Here is a 23,350-nt window from a genome sequence, read left to right as displayed (position 1 = left end):
GCACCAGGCACAGAGTGGGGACTCTTGGCATTCCCTCACTGCTTGGAGAGGATATTTACAGGGTTTCCCATTCCTGAGGTATCCCACAGGCTTTGGGGGAGGCAGGGATTTGCACTGAGCCTCCTGAGCTCAGGAATCCTCATGGTGTGGGGTTGGTGGTTTCCTCCCTCACAGGCACCTTCTGTTCCTCATCTTCAGTGTTTTCCTGGTGTCATGTAAGGATGGATAGCCATAAATAATCCTAAATAACCATAAATATGTTGCTGATCATGTTCAAAACCTAAAGTTCTGTAAATGTTCCAGCTGGGTTGGTCTCTTCTTTAAGTAAGACAACAGGAAACAGCCTCCAGGTGCACCAAGGGAGGTGTAAATTGAATATTAGGAAGCATTTCTCCATAGGAAGGGGTGGCCAGCATTGGAACAGGCTGTTCCAGTCCTGGGGGGATTTAAGGGGTGTGTGGATGTGGGATTGGGAGTGCTGGGGGAGCAGCTGGACTTGATGATCCCAAAGGTCTTTTCCAATCTAACCAAGGAATTGTTTGGCAGAAACATGGAACACTTCTTGCAGCTTTTTATGCTGCTCAGAGGGATATTTGGGCTCAGTTATTTTACCTTGATGCTTGCAAGTTTTGGGGTTTTTTATTTATTTTTGGGTTTTTTTGGTTTTGTTTTGTTTTGCTTTGCTTTTCTAGAAAGGCACCAGACATGCATCCTTTAATATAATTACAAAGGAGGGAAACAAGCACCCCAGTGGATTGTTCAGCCCAACCACCCATTGTAATCCTGCATCCTGAAAATGAAATGCTCTTAAATTTAAGCATAATGCAAAATACATGGAGCCATGTTGTTTCCTTTTGCCCTTCTCTGCATATTTAACCTGTCACTTTCCCTTTTTCCTGTGACAAAAATGTGATGCAGCTCATTCCAGGGATGTGCTGAAGTCCATTTGCAGCCAGAGGTTGCTTTGAAGTAGCACAACAGAGGCTTTATTGATTTATCCTTTGCATTCAGAACAAAGATTTCTGTGATCTGCTACAGGTATTACCAAAAGCTTCCATCAGCTATTCCAGCTTCATCCCAAAAATAATTTCTTTGTGCTTTAGGATCTATTTCCAGAAGTCATTGCTTGTACATATGTATATACATAGGTCTTATTAAAACAAACCTCTGAATTTAAAGGCTTTTTAATGATTAAACCTGGCAGGAATTGGTACTAAATGGAGCTCATGAGAATTCTGTTCAGAATATCAGGACAAATCCTCTCATGAAAGGACAATTTAACTGTAATATTTACATTTGTCTATATGCCATAGGTGCCACAGCTTGGAATTTTTCTTGGAGAAGTAATTTATTGGGATGCATTTTCTATGTCGTGGCAATTTGACCTGATTTGATTTTATTTTCTTTTCTTTACAGGATTAGCTGGAACTGCTGCAGACCTAGAAAAAAGAAAGCTTATTTTTGGAAAAAATTTTATACCTCCAAAGAAGCCAAAAACATTCATACAGCTAGTTTGGGAAGCGTTGCAGGACGTGACTCTTATCATCTTGGAAATTGCAGCCATCATATCTTTGGGGCTTTCCTTTTATCAGCCACCTGGAGAAGGGAATGAAGGTAAAAACTTTTCACAGAAGTCATCTCAGTTTAAGCAAAGCATGTCCTAAATCTCAAATCAATTCCATCACCAGCCTCCAGAAGGTCACTAACAGGAAATTTCCACGTGGTTTGTTCCTGATCCCATTACATCTGCTCCTGACATATTTTTCTTTTCATCTTGACGTTTCTTTATGCAAATCCTGAACTTCATGACGTGAGTTAAAGGAAAATCATAACTTTCTTGTGAAACTGGAGTGGTTTTGATACAGTTTGCACCTTTGAGCCTGCATTTGGAGGGTGTTTGATTCATCCTTTGTGGTTGTTTATCACGTATTCTGGATGAGAAATATGTAATTGCTTATGTAACTGCTGGATCCCATTGCAGGAGCACAGATCTCCAGTTTACACCAGATGAAGGCTTGAACTCAGTGAGATTCACACATTTTAGTATTTTTAGTGGTGCAGCTCAGGCTCATGAGCCTGGCTCCAAAGGGAATATTGGAGCAAAGTCCTGTTCCTGATAAATATTCCCCATATTCTGCAGAGCCTTCCTGGCTGCAGGAAGTTTCACCACCCTGCCTGCCCCCCTTCCTTTTTTCCCATTTCCCCCCCACACCCTCTTTGGAAAGCACTCTTGAATTCACATGCTTAAAATATTTGTTCCTCTCCATAAATGCAAGATTTCCATTTCTGGCAGCTGATCCAGATTTTTTTTCCTCCCCCCCCTCTCTCCTGCTCCCTCCCAGACTTCTAAAGCTGGATCAAACATGCTGTGTGAAATGACGTGAGCAGCTTGGCAAATGTAGGAAGAATGTCTTCCTCTAAATATAGCCCTGAAATGCTTTTTACATTTGCTGCAGTTTCCTTTGGCTGCTTTCCTTGCAGCCCCTTCCTCCTTGCCTTGCCATTCAGCAGCACAAGCAGCACGTAGCCATGCACAGCTCCTGCCTCCTGCCTGGGCTGCTTTCATCCCTTAGAAATCACTGGGAGCCTTTCACTGCTCCCTTGCTGCATTTTGAATGCTTGGCTATTGATTCAGCAGGTGCTCGATTTAGGCATGAAAAGATAAAGGAGTCATTGCTTTTTTTCTTTTTTTTTTTTTTAAACTGAAGAAAATATTATTTATTGGAATTACCTCATCTAACTGGTGGGATACCTTGGGGACATTATAAACCATGAGAGATTCTTTAAAAAATTAGGATTTAGCTTAGACTAAATGTGCAGATTGCCCTGTTTTACTTTATTTTATTTTGGAGGAAAGGAATTTTGAAAGCACGATTTCTCCAGGTTTTAGGGGAGCTGTGTCATCAGGCAGGCGAGGCTTGTTCCTTTCTTTTTCAAATTGTTATTCTTCTTATTTTGATCCTGCATTTAAAATGTTTCTTTTCCCATGGGAAGACAGGAGCCAGCTGAGATTGTGAGGGAGTCTGGAAATCTCAGCAGCACAGTCTGGGAAAATGTGTTTGTGTTTTCCCACAGCACAGCATTCTATGCAATAGTCACTGCTTTCCCTGCTTTAAGAATTGTTTTCCTGAAAGGTTTTACACAAGAAGAAAAATCAAATTAGGGAATATCTTGTAATCCAATTTGTGGAACACACTGTAAAGGTCTTCCACATTTTTTTGGGAAGTCTTTCTTTGGGCAGTTGTATAAATAATTCCCTTTAATTTGAAAATTATTATATCATAAATTGCTGCTGAAGGCACCTTTAATTGATTGGTAGATGACTTTTTGAAGAGTCCCAAACTCTGGAAAATGGACATATTAAATTTGATTTTGCCTTGGTGAAGTGGGGAGTAATCCCACTTGTAATTGATTTTAATGGGTTTGACTTCGGTATTTTCCTTTCCTCATTCTCCCCAGAATGAAAATTTCATTGAAATATGCATTTATTGGCAACTTTTATGTTGGGTTTTTTTTCCCTTGAAAATAATATATTTACTTCTGAAAGTACAGCCAGGTGTTAGAAAGGAAAGCTGGCACATGTTGTTCTCTGTTCTTGATCTTGCCTCCTCTTTAAAATTCTAATTTTTTCTTTTGTTTTTCCAAATGAAATGCATTTTCATTTTGAAAATGAGCTAAGAGGAGTTTTCTTTCCACACTGATTTATTTAACCACCACTGCCAATATTCTGAGCTCATCAACTTCTTGCTTGGAGTAACTTGAAAAGTTGTCACCCCTCAGAAGTGACAGTCTTGCTTTGGAGGATTAAAGGATAATATGGAAACAAGAGACTTTAGAACACAATATCAGGGAAACACCACTTGTAAACAGAGCATTTATCTCCCTTTATTTAATATATCTATATCAGCCTCTCACCCATCCTGAATTTATATCTACCAGTGGCATTGCTGGTTAGTATAATAAGTTGAACTCATCTAATTTAAAAATTAGTATAACTCTTTCTTCTCTTGACTCTTGAAACCCACTCATAGCAGAATTAACATTTAACTGCTTTCTGCAGTTGAAGTGCAACATATATTTCTCCTGAGGCTTTTGAAGGAGAAAAGCAGGATAAAATCCACAGCTCCAACAAACATTGGAGTGCTCAGGAGCCTCGTGTAAGGATGTGAGTGTTCACATCTTCATTTCAGCTCTGGTGAGTCTTGGAGAACATAATTTCCATGTCTGGTGCAATCAGGGAATCTGATCTAGGGGAATCTCTGGATAAAAGTGCAGCTTTATTGCTTCTCCAGAAGCCACCTCAGTTCTTTCTTTTCATATTCCTTAGCAGGAGTGCAGGTTTCAAGAATGTTGCTCTCAGGAATGGTTTGGATGATGTGCTTTGCATTCTCTTTCGCCATCTGACAGGCCATTAGAAGCAGTTGAGAACTTCTGCATCAATTATTGTCAGCCCCGTGGGCAATTACTGCTCTCATTACTGAGCCACATGAAATCAGTTTGCTGCCCTTTCAAAAAAGTGCAAAACCGAGGCTGGGTTTTAGGAAATGCATCTTGAGAGAAAATTCCCAGTGCAAGTGTAGCCTCCACTGCAGTGAGGATCACACAGGGGCAGGGTAAAAAATATTTTGTTCCTCAGGAAAATCCCTTCTGTGCCTGGGGTTTGTGGATTTCAGTGCTCCCTGGCCATGCAGAGCAGGGGGTCTGTGGTAGCTCAGAGGATTTGATGGAAGCGTGAAATAATTTAATTCATATTATTTTTTCTGTAAGGTAGATTAGAGGCAGTCCAGGACTAAAATGGAGATGTTTGTAGATCAGTATATGGTGAAATGATTTTTATGAACAGTTTGGAAAGAAATGCCCAGTCTTGTTTTTAAAGACAGTGTATGAGCAGATAGAGTGCAAGCAATGGACTCCAACCATCACATTGCTTGAGGAAACAGGGCATCCTTTAGGAGGGAGTGCTTGGACTCAGAAATCCAGCAAGGGAATAGGAAATGGCTTCTCTTGGCCATTCCCAAATCTCTGTCTTGTTGTGCCTGTAGCAATGCAAGAATGTCAGCTTCTACCTGGTCGTTTGTTATTTTTGGTGGGGTTTTGTTGTTTTGTTTGTTTGTGGGGTTTTAGGGTGGTTTTTTTTTGGTTTGTTTGGCTGGTTTGCTTTGGTGTTTTCCCTCAGAGCTCTGCTGGAGCAGCTCCTCCTGGCAGAAATGCCCTGGTGGCATTTGCAGCTCTGTCCCTTGCTGGGGCTGCTTTTCCCAGCCCCCCAGCAGGATTCTGCTGCTTTGGGGCCTTCCCCATCCCTACCCATGTGAACTGGTCCAAACATTCCCAGAGCCTTCTGCAAACACCTTCAGGGGCAACTCCTGAGCCCTCTCCAGCCCTCCTCCTTGTTTCTATCTCCAGCATCACATGTGGATCTTATTGCAAAAAGTGCTGATGTCAAGCCCTGCCAATCATCTGCTGTTTACAGGAGTGTAACAAACCTTTTAACTCTTCTTCCTTGAATTCTCTTCCCTTCTGTGGCTTGCAAAGGGGGGGAGAAAGCAGCCTGAGGTAAGATGTTTTAACATCCCAGTGTTTACCAGGAAGCCCCAGGCAGGATATCTATTTTCCAGTGTACAGCTTTTAGCAGCTTAAAGGTGGAATAAAAAGGAAAAGTCTTTTTGGTTCAGGCAGCTTCTGTTACAATTCCCAAGGCAAAGGTCTGGATTGAAAACAAAGTGAAATGATCAGTTACATTGCTCAGTGCTGCTCAGCTGGGTTTTGGCTGGGTTACCCTTCCCCTTACTCATACAACAAGTTAGAAAAACACAGAAACAGGACATGCTCCCCTGAAATTTGGGCTTCCCAAGCCACTTGCTTTGAGATGTTCGTGGTTTTATGCTGCTGCTGCTGCCCAGGGCTGGAGCTGGGGGTCCTGCTGGCCTTTCATGACCTAAAGGGGCCTTGATTTCATATTTTATAAACAAAAGAGACTTTATTTCATGGGGTTCACCACTCAGGGGTTTTCTTATCCTTTTTATAATGTGCCACATTGCTCATTGGGGACTCCAGCTGGAGATTTGAGCCAGAAAGGGCATGCAGAAACTGGAGGGAAGCTGAGGGTGCTGCCTTACCCTGATGCTGTGCTGAGCCTCCTGTGGAGGCAGCACTTGCTCAGACTCGTGGCACAACTGTTGTGGGAATGTCAAATCCCTGCTCGGATGGGATGGACAGCAGGGCCCAAAGAGCCAGGGAGAGGCAGGAGCCCAGCTGGCAGCAGTGCCTGAGTCACCAGGCAGCAGGAAAGGCTCTCCCTGCAGAAGCCAAGGCAGCCAAGGGGGGTGTTCAGATTAAAGAACTCTGTAAAAATCAGTCAGAGGGGAGGAAAAACCCAAAGCCAAACAAAGAACTTCCCCATCTCCTTGCCCAGGTCTCTGGCCTGGGGTTGGAGGTGCTGTGCTGTTCCCATCTTCTCCCAGGTTCCTGCCTGTGGAGCACAGCCCAAGATGTGTCTTTTGGCATTTCATCTCTTTAGCAGCTCTGGAAATAAATCACTGTGAGGAAGATTTGACCAGCTGTAGCTTTGGGTATCTCTGGGAGAAAGTGAAAAAAAAGTAAAACATTTTATTGATATTAGAAAGAAAACCTGTAAAAAAGAATATCTAGATATGAAAAAACACAGAGCAGTTGGCAGCAAGTTCCTTTCTCTTAGTTAGGAGTGCAAATGTTGAATGTAACAGCAGCTAGTTTGAATTTCTGTGCAGTTTGTGCTGATGTACATTTAAAAAAAATATTCCCATAAATTTGGACAGTCTAATTCTCCTCCATGTAAATTCCCTGCCTTGGAGTTCTGCTGGAGCAGAACAGCTGCCATAGTGTGTGTGCTAGGCTCAGGTACAACATTCTAAAGATGGGATGTCTGTCCTAGTCCCACAGAACTCAGTCTGGTATTCCTAAAAAAAATTAAAACCCATTGGAATAGCATGAAATTGAGCCATTGCTCCCTCAAAACACTTCAAAATGTTGGTTTTGTGCTGTGTCATTTCGTGGTTCCAGCTCTCACCTTTCTTTGGGTTACTTTGTGGTTTTCCTGCTTCCGGCTGCTGAAGAGAATTTCAGGGTTTCAGGGGAGGTGAAACAGGCAGGAGAAGCCCCTTTCTATGTTGCCATATGTGTCAGGACTGCTTGACCAGAGATTGGATAAAATTCTTCTCTATTTTCCCCAGTTTTTAAACTGTGATTTTCATCCCTTCACTTTCTTTGCCAATAGTTGTGACAGAACTGCTCTCATTTGAGTAATTTCAGGTAGGTGATATTTGGAATTTCTCACTCCTTCCATATCCAACTCTCAACAATTTCCTTCCCACTCCCCCAGCAACATTTTTCTTTCTCACACTCACTGCCCCAGATCACAAAACTCTCCCTTTCCAAGAAGCGCCGTGTCTCAAGAAATGGGTCTAGTGGATATTTATATATATATATATATATATTTTTTTTTTTTCCTGGGGATTCTAGAAACCTTCCATCTCTGTGATGAAATCATCTTGTTCTTAGATTGTACAAACACAGCAGATGCCTGGTGGGGAAACCTGGAAGTGGAGCCGCGCTTGGCTGGGAGCCGTGCGCAGGTGTGGGCGGGCAGGAGGCCGCCCTTGGATCCACCGGGCACGGCAGCCTTGGCCCTGCAGGGGCTCTGCCACCTCATCTGCTCTGGGAAATGGCTCTGGGAGCTGTGAAAGCCTCTGGGGAGAGCCTTCAGCTCCTGCCAAGGGCGGCCACCTCGGGCTCGTTGGGTTTGGCGCTGTCGCTGCCGAGCGTTTGCGCTGTTTTGGGCGTAGAAATGAGCGCGGCTCAGGAGTTGGCTGGAACAAGGAATCCTCCTGTGGCCCCTGGGTTAAATGGCCTTGGGGAATAAACAGTTGGTTTGAAAAAGGGAAAGCACTGATTGCTGAGGAACTCAAAGCAAATTTAATTAAACTGAATTAAAAGTAACCTGAGATAAATAGCCACATGAAGGTCTGGTGCCATCCTCTGAGGAAATCGGTTCATTTGCTTCCTAGTGAGGCACAATTGGATAGAAACTCAGTGTTTGAATGCAGCATTTATCAATTTTTTTACCTTGTCTTCACCTTTTCAGCCCAGCCTCCATTTCCCTTAGCATACCAATTCAGGAGGGCTATTGAATGCGAAATGAAGCACATTCATTTCTTAAATCCTTTGCCAGAACTTTCCATCCTGAGGGTCTTGCAGGGCCCATTCAAGATTGCAGGGCATTTTCTACAGGAAATGTTGCATGCATCTCCCTGTCTCTAAAAATCTGCCACCCTGAGGTTCATTAATATGCAGTTAATCAATTTGATTAATGAGTGAAAAACTAAGAAATGTCAGATATGAGTCAGCTGAACCAAAGTTAATTCTCTAGTCTTTTGTGGCAGCTTTACATCTTAATTTTTTTTAAGAGCATTTTACATGTGATAATGTAGATTGCATTAAAAATGCACAAAGGTAGGCAGCACAGAAATCTATTTTGTGAGGCCAATGTTAAAGGTATTTTGCAACCCTCCTGCATAGCAGCACACAGAAATAAACAACTGTAAATCTTTTGCCAGCTCTCCCAGTTATAAAGCCAAGATCAAGACGAAAAACTGACTCCACAATTTGTGTGTGTGCACTTTAACCAATGTCTCCCAGTAACATTTTTGGGACACTGTGAATCTGTCATCTCTTCAAGTTCTCCCCATTAAACAAAATGCATTGGAGAAAATATGAAACCTTTTCAGGAGAAAGTGAGCCAAAATTAATTTGTTTTAACACTTTGCAGTGCTTTGAAGCCTAAATGACACCCCATTTCATGGCCTGTATCGGTACAAAACCCCTACAAGAACTGAAAATATTCACAAAACTTTGCTGCAGATGCTGAAAACAACAAGTGGTGGACATCTTCCAGCTTCTGCTGTGTTTGTCTCATCCTGTAAGTGTGCACAGAGAGTGTTACATAATGTTCTCCAGGCACTGAGCAATCAATGGGAAATCATGGATATCAGGGGGTATAAGGGCCACAGAGCCTTAAAAGCTGTGTCCTAATAGGAATCCTTCATCATCTTTGCTGCTAAACAGATCACACTGATCCAGTTTTATTGTGCTGCCCAGGGAGGAGCATTCTCAAGAGAAGCTGAGCTATTAGAAAATAGCATTTTTTTTCATATAAAATAGATTAATCTCAAAAGCGGAGATTGTTTGTCAGAGTTAGCAAAACAGCTTTTAAGGAGTGTTGCTGCACACACTCAAAATTCTTCTCTCATTCACCATAAAAATTAAACTGTGAGATTCCCCCAGGATTATTTAAACCAGTCTAAGCAGTCTGTGAGCAGGAAGGGGACGAAGCAATTGGCAGCCTGGAAAATAGGAGAAACAGAAGTATTTGCCCTTGTAAAAACAGCTTGTTCTGCCAAAACCCCCATTTAACCTCCTTCCTCCCAAAGCAGGGATGAGGTGAAGCAGCATATGGCTTCTAGAGACATTACCCCAGTCTGTTTGGCTTAGGAAATTTAGTGCTTGTAAGAATTTGCTTTTTCAATTCCTGCTCTAAATATTGCTTCAATGCCAGGTGTAAGTAGCCATGAGCAGGGAGCAGGACAGGTTGGAGTGTGTGTGCTGTGTGTCCCAACCCTCGTTGTCAGCAGCACTTGTACAAGGCTGAGCTCGTGGGGAGGAGATTGTGCCCCTTTGGGTGGTCATTCCCTGGAGACTCTGCTCAATTCCTGAAACATCTTTGCTTTGGTGTTATTCTCAAAAGAACGGGACAGATTGAGGTCGGGGGCTCCTCCATGGATGAATGGGTGAGAGTCCTTTGTGCTGTGGGGTCGTGGGCTGGGGAGAGGGGCCAGGCAGGGCCCAGACTGAGCCCTCAGAGCCTTTCCTGGGCTTTGGGGTGATGCTCTTGGAGAGAGCCCCAGGGCCACAGCAGCCACCATGGCTCCTCCCATGGGTGGTGCTGGTCAAGGTGCTGTTCTGGCTGGATCTGTGGCTCTGGGGAGCCCCCAGCCCCTGGGGGGCTGTTTGGGGGTGCTGACACCAGGGGTGATGGGCAAGGGGGTGCAGGGCTCACCTGGCCATGGTCCTGAGCCCAGGAGGGCAGGACAGTCCTGCAGGGCAGGGCAGCCAGGCTGGGCTTGGCCAGAGCTCCCCAAGGTTCCCTGAGCTGAGAATGATGGCAGGAGGAATCCTGGCTGGGCAAATCAGAGAGCACTCCAGCCTGGCCTGCCTAATCCCAGCCTGGCAACGCCAGCCTAAAGCCAAGGAGGCAGGAGGTGATGAGCAAACCCACCTGAGGAGAGGCTGGAGGGGATTTAGTCCATCCCACACTCAAGAGCACCGTCAATACTTCAACCCTCCCTGACAGACATTTATCAGAATTCTCTCTAAAAGATTCCACTGATGGAAATTCTCTCAATTCCCTGGATAATCTGAGTGTCCCTTGCACTCAGACATTAATTCCTGGTGTGTAACCAGGGTTAGAAGTACCTGGTTAAATCTTGTAAGAATTTAAGCAGAACATTGAGTTTTGTGTTTTACGAGGATGTAAAGACCAATTTGTGGTGTTTTATTCCCAGCCATATTTTGTGTACTTGAAGACAGCCTGATTATAAATACCAGGGAATAGCTGTTTGTGCAGACTTCCCCATCTTTTTCTTTGGGGATTTGAAATTTGAGCAGCATGGCAGTAGTACAGAAAATGCAAATATTGCAGTGAAGCTGACAAAGGGAGCTAAAATATTACCTTAAAAATATTTACCTGTTTAAAAAAAAAAAAAAAAAATTCCCTCAAATCAATGGGAAACCAAAAGCTCTGAAAACATCTTTACTGCCAAAAGTTAATAGCTTATGAAATAAAACTAAATAATATAAAATACAGGAATATGGAATGTTTTCTTATCTCATCATGATTTAAAAATAATTTTTAATTTGGCAGCTTTAAGATACCAATTAGTATTGAAATTTGCAGAATCTTTATGATGTGACTTTTTAAAGATGAAGTATTTCTGGATCTGGTTCTAGGATTATTTTACAGTTGGAGTTGAGACAAACTGTGCTGCATCCCAAAGTCTGCCTGTGCTTACAGTTCCTCACTGTTGGTGGGCTTGAATTAGAATGAAAAATTATTACCTGGAAAAAAAATGTTTAAGCACAGAAACAAACCAGAAATACCTTTCTGAACAGGAAGGCACTTTGCATATATGCATATTTTCATGGTTATATATAAACACGCACACATCTCTCACCTGTTAGAAAAGTAGCATTTAAACGAGTAATTTTGATTTATTTCTGTTTTGCACAAGCTCTGCCTTTTCCCTCCTCTTGTTTCAGTTCAGTGTGGATAATTAATATGCAGAAAATATAGAATGCACATTCTAAATGGAGAGTATCCTAATTTCCTGCAGCTTTGGATAGATCCAGGTGAACTTTTCAGTTTAGAATTTGTCTCAGAAATCCCATCTCCTGTCTGTCCCCAGCGGAGTTCACACTGAAGGTGGATTTGGATGTGAATTCAGGGGGGATTTCATCCCATCCTTTGGGGTGAAAGTAAACTGAGACCCACAGTTCAGGACAAGTTTCCTTAGCACAGAGATCTGCACTATAAAACTGCTTTTATAGGGCCACGCTAATATTGGGAGAACTTTTTGGTGCCTGCTGCTGTAAGACATTATGACAGAATTTGAATCTTTTACTGAGCTCATTCCTCATCCTTCAAAGCTTTCCAGCATGCAGGAATGGAGATGAGAAATGGAGATGAAAGCAATGAACAGTGCAGGTTATGAGGGGGTTTTGTGGTTCAGCTCCACAAATCTTCCCCATCTCCTTTGGCCACGTTTTCTCCTTGTCCTGAGCGAGGCAGGGACAGCATCAGGAGAGGCCCAGGTGCTCCAGGACTGGCTCCAAGGGCAATCTTGGATTGCAGGGTTGGTTTTTTTTTTTTTTTGTTTGTTTGTTTTTTTTGTTTTGTTTTGTTTTTTTGTTTTTTGGTTTAAGCTCCTCAATTGCAAATTTCCTTTATCAGTGCCTTTCCAGCCCTGAACCTCTGAAAACTCTGAATTACTCTCTAGGGACCTGTTAAATCAGTCACCTTTCCTCAGTAACCTCTCTCTGCAGGGTGGAAAAAGTTGGCAATTTCTCTCTAAATAATCTGGGTGTATGAAGTGTTTCAGACCTTAGAAAAGGCTCCTGCTAGCACAGAACACAACCAAAGCAGCTGCAATCATCCAGGAACTTTTAAAAGAAATGTTTGTGTGAGTGTGGTCAGGCATCCCCACTCCATCCCCTGCTCCTCTTGGGGTTTTAGAAGCTCCAGTGAAACATCTGTCGAGATTTCCAGGCAAAGCCAACCTTTTTTCAATTTGGTTTTTGCAGATTTTGGGTAATATTTCTGTTAAATCATCCCCGTTAGAACGCCTTGTTTTAAAGCATCAAAGAATCAAAAAAAAGGAGAAGATTTTTGGGAGCGAGCACATTTCATTTCTATCAGAACACAGGCAGAGAGGGATGGAGCAGCACAAGCAGCCATCACTGAGGCAGATGCCACCCCAAAAACCTTTTTGCAGTGATTTGCTCTTTTCATGCCCGTGCTCCAGACAGAAAGGGAAGAGGCTCTGTGGACAGACAGCTCTCATCTGCTCCTGCACTTCTCAGCTCTTTGCTGCTCTCTGTCAATGTGAACCCTTCTGCAGGGCTCTATTTAAAGCTGAGTGCCCCGATGAGAGCGGCTTTTTGGGAAACATTTCTTTATTTGCCTGGGTTTCTGTGTTTCCTGGGGCTCTCAGTGATCTGAGTAGGAGCTGAGGAAGTGCTCAGAGCCTCCTCTGCCTCCAGCTGCTTTTCACAAGTGCTGCAAGTGATGCCTTTTTGGGCTACCTAAAAACAGAGGCCAGACAGAACTAAGGGGATAAAAAGCAATTCCATTTATTGAAGGGCCTGCAGGTACATTTTGGGCAAATGAAATCCCCAGGGCCTACACCCAAAATGGACCCTGGCTCACAGGTTTTTATACTTTTATAAGTTTGGTCCATCTGCACATTGGGGGTTCATCTGCCAATCCCAGCTGCAGGTAATGAAGTCATTGAGCCCAAGTTTGCTCCCCCCAAGTCCCTTTTGTTCCCATCTCTGGGCCCTGGGGCAGTGAGGTGTCCTTGATTGCCAGGCCTGGAGAGGAATTGTTGTGTGTGCCCAAAATGGGGAAGCTGCAGCTGACACTGGGTGTGCAGTTTGGAGTGACACACTAAATCTTTTTAAAAGATATAAAAGCTAAAATGCCAAGGCATCAGAAGTAGCCAGGGATTGCTCCATGAGAAATGGGAGCTTTCTTCCTGTTTGTAGAACCCAGCTGCACCTTTATCTCTGACATGGCTGCTTAGCTGCAGCTCCAAACTTAGCAGATTTTCCTGACATTATATATATTTTTTCCTTCATCTCTTCGTGCTCAAAAAGGCAACTTTATCCCAGGAGCTGCAGCGTTCCCTCTGCCATTTTTTATTTTTTCTAATAGCAAGGTTAGAATTCTAAATCAAACTTAATTAAACTTTTCCAAGTGAGTAAATGTCAACATATGGACAGCCACTTCCCTGCTAATATCAAGCTAACAGAAATTCTAATTTCTAATTGGTTTTATTCCTAATGATTTGTTTGCATTGGCACAATAGCCTATTCTAAATGTGGTCTTGCAACATGTGATCATGAAAAAAAAAAAAGGATTTATTTCCCTCCTTCTTTTACTCTGAATTAACCAATGACATTTATTTGTGTTCCATCCAAAGCTCTGGGGTCACAGTTCCCCACGTTGCTAATTCAATTTAGTCCATACATCTTTCAAACAGAGTTTGTGTTTTACATTGATTTTTTTTTTTCATAGTTATGACATTTAAACAACTTAGTCTGAAGGGGATCCCTTGTTTGTGCTGTGTGTTCTTCATTGCTGTAAATTGGTTTTTGATGAAGTCTGAATTTAAAACACTTTCCTGGTAGAGTTTCTGGGGGTATCAAGGCTGGCTGCTGAACCAGATTTCTCCATGTATTTTTATTCTGCATTGGAACTGAGCTGAGGCTGTCCAGCTTTTTTCCATGAAAAACCCTGAGAAAAAAAAAAGTTTTTTTCTAAACTGAGCAAAACTATTTAAGGTTAAGACCATGTGCACCTGTTCTGCATTCTTGGAACAGCGACTTAAATGTGGAGAATTTTGTAGCTCTATTTTTATATATCCTGCATGAGTACAAAGAAAGCTTCAACTTGCACCAGAATTTTCCTTGTGGACATTAATATTTGTGCTGAAATGAAGAGAAATGTCAGAATCACTTGTTAATGACAAATTTATTTTTATATTTGATTTATTCTTTTTTTCATTGTTTCTACAGAAAGAGTTAAATAATATTAATTATATTTCTTTATGGAATAGTTGTAGGTCCTACTAAGAGCTCTTTCTTTTTGAGAGAAGGTCACTGTAACAATTACCCCAGCACAGCCTTCCTTTCACTGTGGAGTATATTGTCCTGTAATTTTGGTTCACAGCCTCTCAATTAATCCCTCAAATAATTATTACTTGCAGAATTTTAAAGAGGAATGATTTTTTAATTTAATTATTTTGTCTTTTTTGAATATAAAGTATTTTTTGTTTGTTTAGGAGTGCCTGTGAGGCTGTTTATGGTTGTTATTACTACAGGGGTAAACATTCTTGTGTAAAACCACTTTTTCTGCAAATTCCTACTGGGCTGCAGAAATTTAAGTGAATGCAATTGCTCTTTTCTAGGTGTTTTGATGAAGATATATTCCACTGGTCATTTTAGAATACAGCTTGATTTTTGCCATATTCTAAAATGCTTACAAGGAGCTGCTCCTAGACTGAGATTGAATGAAAATTTATTAGTGGAAATTTTCTTTGCTGAAGCCTCCCATTATAAAATCCTTGATTCTTAATTTCCTGCCTTCCTGGCTGGGTATCCAGGCAGTCTGTCTGTCTTTATGACTTTCTCTTTTCTCTGTTTTGAACCCATCACCTTTGGAATGAGAGAACAAAGGAGGTTCTACTCATCCAGCACTGCTTGGGGTTTTTTGAGTCAATTGATATTTTTATTGCAATGTTGAAGTTTTTTAATTTTCATTTATTTTAGATTGGGTTTTATTTATTTTTATTTTTCATTTGTTTTTCATTTTTTCATTTATTTTAGATTGGGGTTTTTTTATTGCAATCTGTTGTTGCTCCACTGCATCCAACTCTGTGTTCTGTGGGGTTCCCCACACCAGGACAGCTTTGGGAGCCAGTTCCTGACAGAAGTTTAGTCTCAAGCTGGTGTCAGTAACAACACATTGAGAACTTGTAGAGTGCAAAATGTGCAGCTTTTTGTCATGTGGGACCTGCAGATTAAAGGATTATTTCCTAGTGCACAGGGACCTACATCTGCTTTTTGCAAATCTCTGTTGGGCTGCAAAATCTGAGGTGCCCCAGCTGCCTTCCCTTCATGAGAGCTGTGCAGATCTCTGACAAAACTTTTGGATATTGCTCATCACACATGGCCAGGGTGCCAGGCACGACTCAGCTCCCTGCTGGGGAAGAGGGACTGAGATTTAGAACTTTGGACAGCATAAAATGTCTTCTCACATATTTTCCAGGAAGAGATCCTCCAGAAATATTAATTCTGCAAGTAGGACTTGGCTAGGACGTGCCCTTGCAAGTCAAGTGCTGAATAACTGCACTTGAATCCTTGTTAATAAACACAGAGCAACTTTTCAAGGTCTGATTCCTGCATTTGGAGCCCATGTTTTACCTTTGGAATATGAGGTTTTATTTACCTGACATCTCTAGCTTGGAGCAATATAAGTGAAGGTACAACAGCCCAGCATCAAGGTTTGTCTCTTGCAATCCCTTAGAACAGGACTCATGATGAAAATTCCCTTTTTTTTAAATTTTTTTTTTCTTTCTCTCTTTTCTCTCTGGCAAAAAAAAGGAAACAAAATTGAATATAAACACTGTAGAAGTATTTGCTTGGTCTTTTGGTGGAGTGAGGACCCATCCCTTTGCCTGATCTCTCTAAAATGAATTTCCTTGGAGATGCCAGGCAGAAGAATCCTGCTTGACACACCCCATTTTTCTCCTGAAATGGAGGGAATGTTTCAATGAACATTCCTGTGCTCATGAATGTTTGTGATCAGACTGAAGAATGTGTGAATATATATATATATATGTAGATATATCTATATCTATATATATTTATAGATAGATAGATGTGTATCTATATCTATCCATATCTATAGCTATATCATCTATATCTATCTATTTATATGTATATGTATATGTATGTGTATATTTATTTATCTAATTTCTATTTCTATTTCATTATTTCATCTTTATTCTGTATATCTATATCTATATCATCTATATCTACATCTATATCTATATCATCTATATCTAAATCTATATCTATATCATCTATATCTCTATATATTTCTATTTCTAGATATATTTCTATTTCTATATCTATTTATTATCTATATCATCTATATCTACATCTATATCTATATCATCTATATATATTTCTATTTCTATAGATATATTTCTATTTCTAGATATATTTCTATGTATATCTATATAATCTACATCTATATCTATATTATCAATATCTATATCTGTATAATCTATATCTAAATCTATATCTATATCATCTATATCTATATCTGTATATATTTCTATTTCTATGTCTTTATTATGTATATCTATATCATCTATATCTACATCTATATAATCTATATCTAAATCTATATCATCTCTATCTATATATATTTCTATTTCTAGATATACTTATTATCTATATCATCTATATCTACATCTATATCATCTATATCTATATCTGTATATATTTCTATGTCTTTATTATCTATATCTATATCTATATCTATATCTATATCATCTATATCTACATCTATATCTATATATTCTGTATTCATATCTATATCATGTATATCTCTATCTATCTATGCTTTCAGGGCCCCCAGATTTGTTTCCTTGCATATAGATGCCAAGAAAGTGTAAATATTTAATAGCAAGCTGTGGAGCTGGCAGTTACATAACAAACCCACAGGGACAGCAGCTCTTTGCTTCCCCCTCCCTGCCCCCCTGGAGCCCTTACATAACAAACTGGTGGATCACAAAGCCAGCAATTCTCATATTGGGTTCAAAGATGTGTCTAAAAGTGGCTTTTAGTGAATGTTTAAACCCCCTGAATGTTGATGTTTGTAGGGGAATTTTGTCACCCTCATAAATGGAAGGAGTGTGGGTTTGGAGAACACTGATCCTGCAGGTAACTTGTCTGAGGAAAATTAACCCACAAACACCAGAGGTTTGTGTGCTAAGAGGAGACAGAGGAGTCCTTTTACTTTATTTGAATAAAGGCAGAGGCCATGGGGCATCCCCTGGGCTCTCTCACATTTTTGGAGGATGCAGCCTCCTTTTAATCCCAATTTCCTGGCTGCATTTCCCTTCTCTCTTTCCCCATTTCTGAGGTACTTGAGAGGTTCAGACTTCCCAAATCACCTGGTACCAGAGATTTCCCTCTAATGTACAACCTTCCCTTTCCCTCTAATGTACAACCTTCCCTTTCCCTCTAATGTATAACCCTCCCTTTCTATCCCAATTTCCTGGCTGCATTTCCCTTCTCTCTTTCCCCATTTCTGAGGTACCTGAGAGGTTCAGACTTCCCAAAACACCTGGTACCAGAGATTTCCCTCTAATGTACAACCTTCCCTTTCCCTCTAATGTATAACCCTCCCTTTTAATTTTTAATTCTTATGAAATTTAGGGGTTTTTCTTCCCCACTGTTCCTTTCATCTTTCAATGTCTAATTTCATTTATCAGCAAACCTGCAGTTTGTTTGTAAAAGCAAATATCTTTTTCCATCATCAATCAGGGAACCCTTCCCATTGTTTCTTTTATCTCTGGTTTTATCTACCAGCACACCCCCAGCTTGTTTGGGAGGACAAATCCAGTATTCCTCTCACAGGAAATGTTTGTCAGGCTGAGTGAAGCCTTGGAGGGAACAAGGGAGAGGCAGAAATGGGTGAAATTGCAGTGATTTCTGCCCCTGTGCCTGCGCTGTGACTCGGAGCCAGCCCTGTGCTGCTCTGCCCTTGTGGGAAGTGATTCAACATCTGCTGATGCAGCGTCATGCAGGGGGGGATTTGGGGCAGGAATGGTGCTGCCAATCACTCCTGGGACTCCTTGTGGAGCAAAAGGCCTGACACAAGGAGGAATCTGCAGAAATAAACCCTGCAGTGTTTGTTACAGCCTGAAAAGCCTTGTTAAGGAGGGGAATTTATGGGTTTGATCACCTAATTTTTGGGTTATTGTTCCTTTTCTTGCACAGCTAAAAACATTTGTGAAGTTAGAATCATCAGTGGTGCTGTTGGGAAGTAGAGCTGATGACAAAGCTTTAACTTTGAGCTGCTCCATTTGCTTTAATAACATCAGTGCTGGAGCTGCAGCGAGGGAAAAAATGTCTTTGGAGAAAGAGATTCAATAAAAAGTTTTTATCCGGGAGCTGTTGTCTTTCTGATGACAAAACCAGTTTGACTGACTAAAAAAATTACCTCTGGGGGTGTGAGGAGATTTTCCTTGGGAATTTAAATGCCACAAGGTATTCTCAGCTTAAAAATAGCAGTGTGTAGGTTGAAATGAGTAGCTGAGAGGTATGTGCTGTAGGTTGGGATTTAGGAATACAGATGTTCCCAGATTTTTAAAAATGTACTTTTTCTGATTTAAAAATTACTGTGCTGCAGCTCAGGATTGTATAGTTTGTAATTATAATCATTATGTTCTTCAAAGCAGCCCAAAGAATCTCCTGATAGCTGTTTGAAATTTTAAGCAGAAATTCTTTTTAGCTGCACTGAGCCCGTGTGCCTCCTCCTGTATGTGCCCAGATTTGGGTGATATCAGGAGAAATGTACATTGAAATGGTGTAAAAGCATTCCAGATCCAGCAGGACAGGAGCCTGCCAAGCTGTCAGGTGATGCTGTCTGGCTTTTTGTGGACTTCTATTAATTCCCTTTCTTGCTTGCTAGCTTTCACTACATTGAAATTATTAATAACAGCCACCAGGTTTTTACCTCGTGCTGCCTCTTGCTCACTGTTCCTGAAGTGCTTTAACCTGGTTTTGTTCCTCCTCCTCCTCTCCTTCTTCCCCTTTTCACCACAAGCACATTCAAGTTTTTTTCTAACTTTCCCTTTAATAACCTATTTCTTTCTTCCTTTCTATTTTTTAAATTTTTTTTTTCTCCTTCTAAACTCTTCCATATAATTAAATTCTATTCATGCAGAGGAGGTTTTTCAGGCCAGTTTTGAATTTTCTTGAGATGAAGTGCAGCCCAGGTAAGTGCCTGGGGGTTTTGCTCAGCCCTCCAGGCTCCTGGTTTGGAGGTTTGGAGCCTTCCAGTCCCTGCAGAGATGGAAATCCAGCTGCTGCCACCTCAGAATGGAAATCCTGGGCAGGTTTGGAGCCTTCCAGTCCCTGCAGAGATGGAAATCCAGCTGCTGCCACCTCAGAATGGAAATTCTGGGCAGGTTTGGAGCCTTCCAGTCTCTGCAGAGATGGAAATCCAGCTGCTGCCTCCTCAATTGGGCTGAGAATGGAAATCCTGGGCAGGTTTGGAGCCCTGCAGAGATGGGAATCCAGCACTGCCACCTCAGCTGGGCTGAGAATGGAAATCCTGGGCAGGTTTGGAGGCTTCCAGTCCCTGCAGAGATGGAAATCCAGCTGCTGCCACCTCATTTGGGCTGAGAATGGAAATCCTGGGCAGGTTTGGAGCCTTCCAGTCCCTGCAGAGATGGAAATCCAGCTGCTGCCACCTCAGAATGGAAATCCTGGGCAGCTTTGGATCCCTGCAGTCCCTGCAGAGATGGAAATCCAGCTGCTGCCACCTCAGCTGAGCTCCCTGTCTGTGATGGGTGGCAGAACTTCCCTATTCTTTCCTTTCCTTTGGATTTTTCCTTCCTTTCATCTCCCCTCTGTAGAATACTTTCCCATCAGCTTTGCTGATCTATTCCTGGCCCAGTTTTAAGCTTTTCAAAGTTCTGTTCTCCTTCCACAAGGTTCTGGAAATGTCCTTTCAGGTATTTTATGGGCACAAGAGTCCCCTTGGTCCCCCTTTGTGTTTCTGAGCCTTCTTTGAGGTTGTGCTGCTGGGTTCTCCCTGTCCTGGGGAGCTCCAGCTCACCTGGGTGCTCCTTTTGGGATAAATGGATCCATTTTAGGGCTCCATCTGCTTTTTTTGTGCCAAAGGAGTCTCAGTCCTTTACAGCCTTGACTTGCAGGTGTTCAGCATCTCAGTTTCAAGCCCTGCACATTTTCTGTGCTGTGAGGGTCAAACTTTTGCCAGGGCACAAGTTCAGAGTTGTGAGATAAAGAATTCCATCTTTTAAACTTTTTTACCTCTCTGCTTTTGGGTTTTCTGACAGATAGGGCCTCTGTTAAAGGGAATTTAAGATGAGAACATCACAATTTGCTGTCTTGGAATAAAACCCTGCCACAAATCACATCTGCATGTTAACAGCTCTTTTGTGCTGCTTTTGACTCCGTGCATTTCAATAAAAGCTCGGGCAGATTTTTGGGTAGCATTGAGAGCCACGTGCTCTCTGTGAAAGCAGAACACCAATCTTATACCTCAACATGAATTTTTCAAGCTTATATGAACATTTGTAATAAATATTAGGTGCTTTAAATTCAATTTTGCTACTTAGATGTATTAATATGATGTATTTTATTAATATTTCTTATTTTCTCCATATCTGTAAGGTCAATGCTGGGTCACTTTACACTGCAATAAGGCCAGATAATCTAAATATAGAGTTAAGATGTTTGTGTCTTTTTCCTCTATAAATACATAAAGTTCTTTCTGTAAATCCATGTAAGTATTTCTATAATTTCTAGAAAGCCATAACAGCAGGAAAAAATACTAAAAACCCAATTATTTTTCTGTAAGTATATATGAAAACATTAGACAGGCTCAAACCAATGGAGATGCAGGTTTCCTTTATTTTTTTTTCCTATCAAAAGGAGCACCTCTAAAGCAGTTTGGAATTCAAGAACACCACATAATTCAAGTAAATGTTCCCTGACAGATGGGTCATGTTGTAAAGGGCAGAGGTTGCATTTTAAAATCTTGCTTTTCATATTTTTTTTTAAAAATCTGCTCAGAAATTTTGCTCTTGTAAGAAGCAGGTAGTTTTTTTGCCAGTGTTTATTCCTAGAAAAAGAACATTTTGCATTCATTTATGCAGCACTTTTATCCCATCTCCTTTCTGTGGAGTGTAAAATGCAAAAGCAAAATTTGGGGAAATTCTGGTGGTCTGATTGACTTCTCCCTGGGCCCTGGGGTTTTAGAGAGGCCACATTGAATCTCAACAATTAACAACTCAAAAATCAACGCAGAATTTCCTCCATCCTCTCAAAGACTTCAGGTTTTGATGAGGTCTGGCAATTAATTCCTCTACTCCTAAAATTCCCTCCTCCCTTCAGACACCTCTGCTCCACCTGAATTTATCATTGTCAGATGAAAGGAACAGAAAAGAAAATTAAATGCATTTAAAATTGTGTTGTTTTCATTGGGTTCTGGAGGATTGTCTCATGATTTTAAGTCATAAACATAATTTTTTATTCAGTGTGGAACCTTGTCAGATTTAGGGACGTTTTCCAAGAGCTTGATCTAAGTTCAATCTGTTTCCTTCAGATTTTCTTCCATTGTTACAAACAATTTTTTCAGCTGGAATAAAACAAAATTTTCAGCTGAAAAATGAATTATTTTATTTGATTGTGCTTAATCTACAAGGTATCTACAGGTAATTCCTTTTATGTTAATGATAATATTTTGTATTATTTGCATGCTCTGTGGTACCGTTTGTGTCAACATGGAGATCAAACTCAAAATTAACCTCACTGCTCAAGTCAAGGAATATATTTATTTTTTACCTGTTTTTTCTTAATCAGGGTTAGGGGCTTTTTTTAATTTTATTTTTTCTTTTTTTACACTGAAGGATCTTGGAAATATTACTCAGCAGCAGATCTTTGTAATTTTGCACAAGCTGGGCTAAATTTCAACCATCTGAAAAGGAAATAAAATCAGTGTTTGACTGTGGCTAGACCAGGCCATGTTTCTTTTGTGAGAAATAGAAGAGGAGGTTTGCTGTTAAAAAACCAGAATATTAATAATATTTACTTCTAAGTCATATCTAATGAAAAAAGGAGAGTGAATTCTGGTGTTACATCTGCTGAAACAGAATTACTTGCACTAGGAAACCATTTAAAACAATCAAGACACAAGTGAATCTGCTGATTTGGAAAAGGAATCTAAAAATCCAACACAGCCCAGCTGAGATGATTAAGGTGAAACAGAGCAAAATTCACAATTCCTTCCCAAAACCCCCATTGTGCTGCAGGAGGAAGCTGCAGGGTTGGTTTCTGAGTTGCATTTGAGGCTGGTAATGAGCAGCTGAAAGCACTGAACTTCAAAAAGGTTTTAATTTCTTCCCTGAGTGCTGTAAAAGTGGTTTTAGTGTGGTTCTTGTGCTGAAGGTTCAGGTGGAGCAGCAGGGGAAGAACATCCCTGCCAGCACAGCCCTGCCCTTGGGAGCAGCCTTTGCCTTGCCCTTAGGAACTCAGTGTAAACCACAGAGAACTTGGCTAAAAACTCCCTGTATTTTCATTTTCTTCCTCTCTTAGTGGCTGTTCAGGCTCATCTTTCTTCCTTTGGCTTTTGGTAGTTTTGTTATTGTTCACATGCAAGAGTAATTACTCAGCTGGTTAATGGATTCTGGTGCTCCAGTTTGTAATTTGAATACAGAAATCAACCTGGCTGTTAATTCTCTCTAGTGAGAGGTGATGAAGAAACCAAATGAAACTTCAGAGGTGGAAGAGAAGTTGCTGAACCCCCTGGTAGCTGGGTGAGGTGGAGAAGTGATGTCAAATTCCTGCCTGGTGCCATTCTTCATGGAAAATGGGAACAATTCTTCCCAGGCCCCTGAGGAGAGGAGGCTCTGCTGGCCAGGCTGAGTTCTCCTCTCTCCCACCAGCTGGGATTTCTCTGGATTGTGACTCTGGAATGTGCCCTTGGCTCTGCCCAGTGCTCCTCCCAGGTGCTCTTTCAGTAAGAAGGAGAGCTATGTCACCTTCCTTTGGTGAATATTATCTAATTGAATTTTAATTGAAATAAATAATTAGCAGATGTATATAAAGTAATTGAGAATTAACAGTTCAGAAGAGAGTGGTTCTCTTAATGCTGTTTTGCTTTTGGCAGCAATAATGTACTTGCAGTTCTAGAAGCATCCCACTGCATTTCTCT

General features: G+C 41.2%; 1 protein-coding gene across 15 annotated transcripts in view; it reads left to right on the top strand.

Annotated features, from left to right (window-relative positions):
- The window catches only part of ATP2B2 (ATPase plasma membrane Ca2+ transporting 2), a 415,395-nt gene that overhangs the window by 291,813 nt on the left and 100,232 nt on the right, over positions 1-23,350 (top strand). For all 15 annotated transcript variants that reach the window (XR_013183879.1, XM_077184650.1, XM_077184637.1 and 12 more), the window contains one exon: positions 1,417-1,614. Coding sequence is in view for 14 of the 15 variants with exons in the window: in XM_077184650.1 (XP_077040765.1) it covers positions 1,417-1,614 (198 nt within the window). In the remaining variant the exon portion in view is untranslated. The remainder of the gene's footprint in view (positions 1-1,416; positions 1,615-23,350) is intronic.

Source organism: Agelaius phoeniceus, chromosome 11 (genome assembly GCF_051311805.1).
Source record: "Agelaius phoeniceus isolate bAgePho1 chromosome 11, bAgePho1.hap1, whole genome shotgun sequence".
In the NCBI taxonomy this organism is placed as follows: domain Eukaryota; kingdom Metazoa; phylum Chordata; class Aves; order Passeriformes; family Icteridae; genus Agelaius; species Agelaius phoeniceus.
The sequence above is the reverse complement of the archived record's forward strand: the minus strand, read 5'-3'. Positions and strand labels throughout refer to the sequence as shown.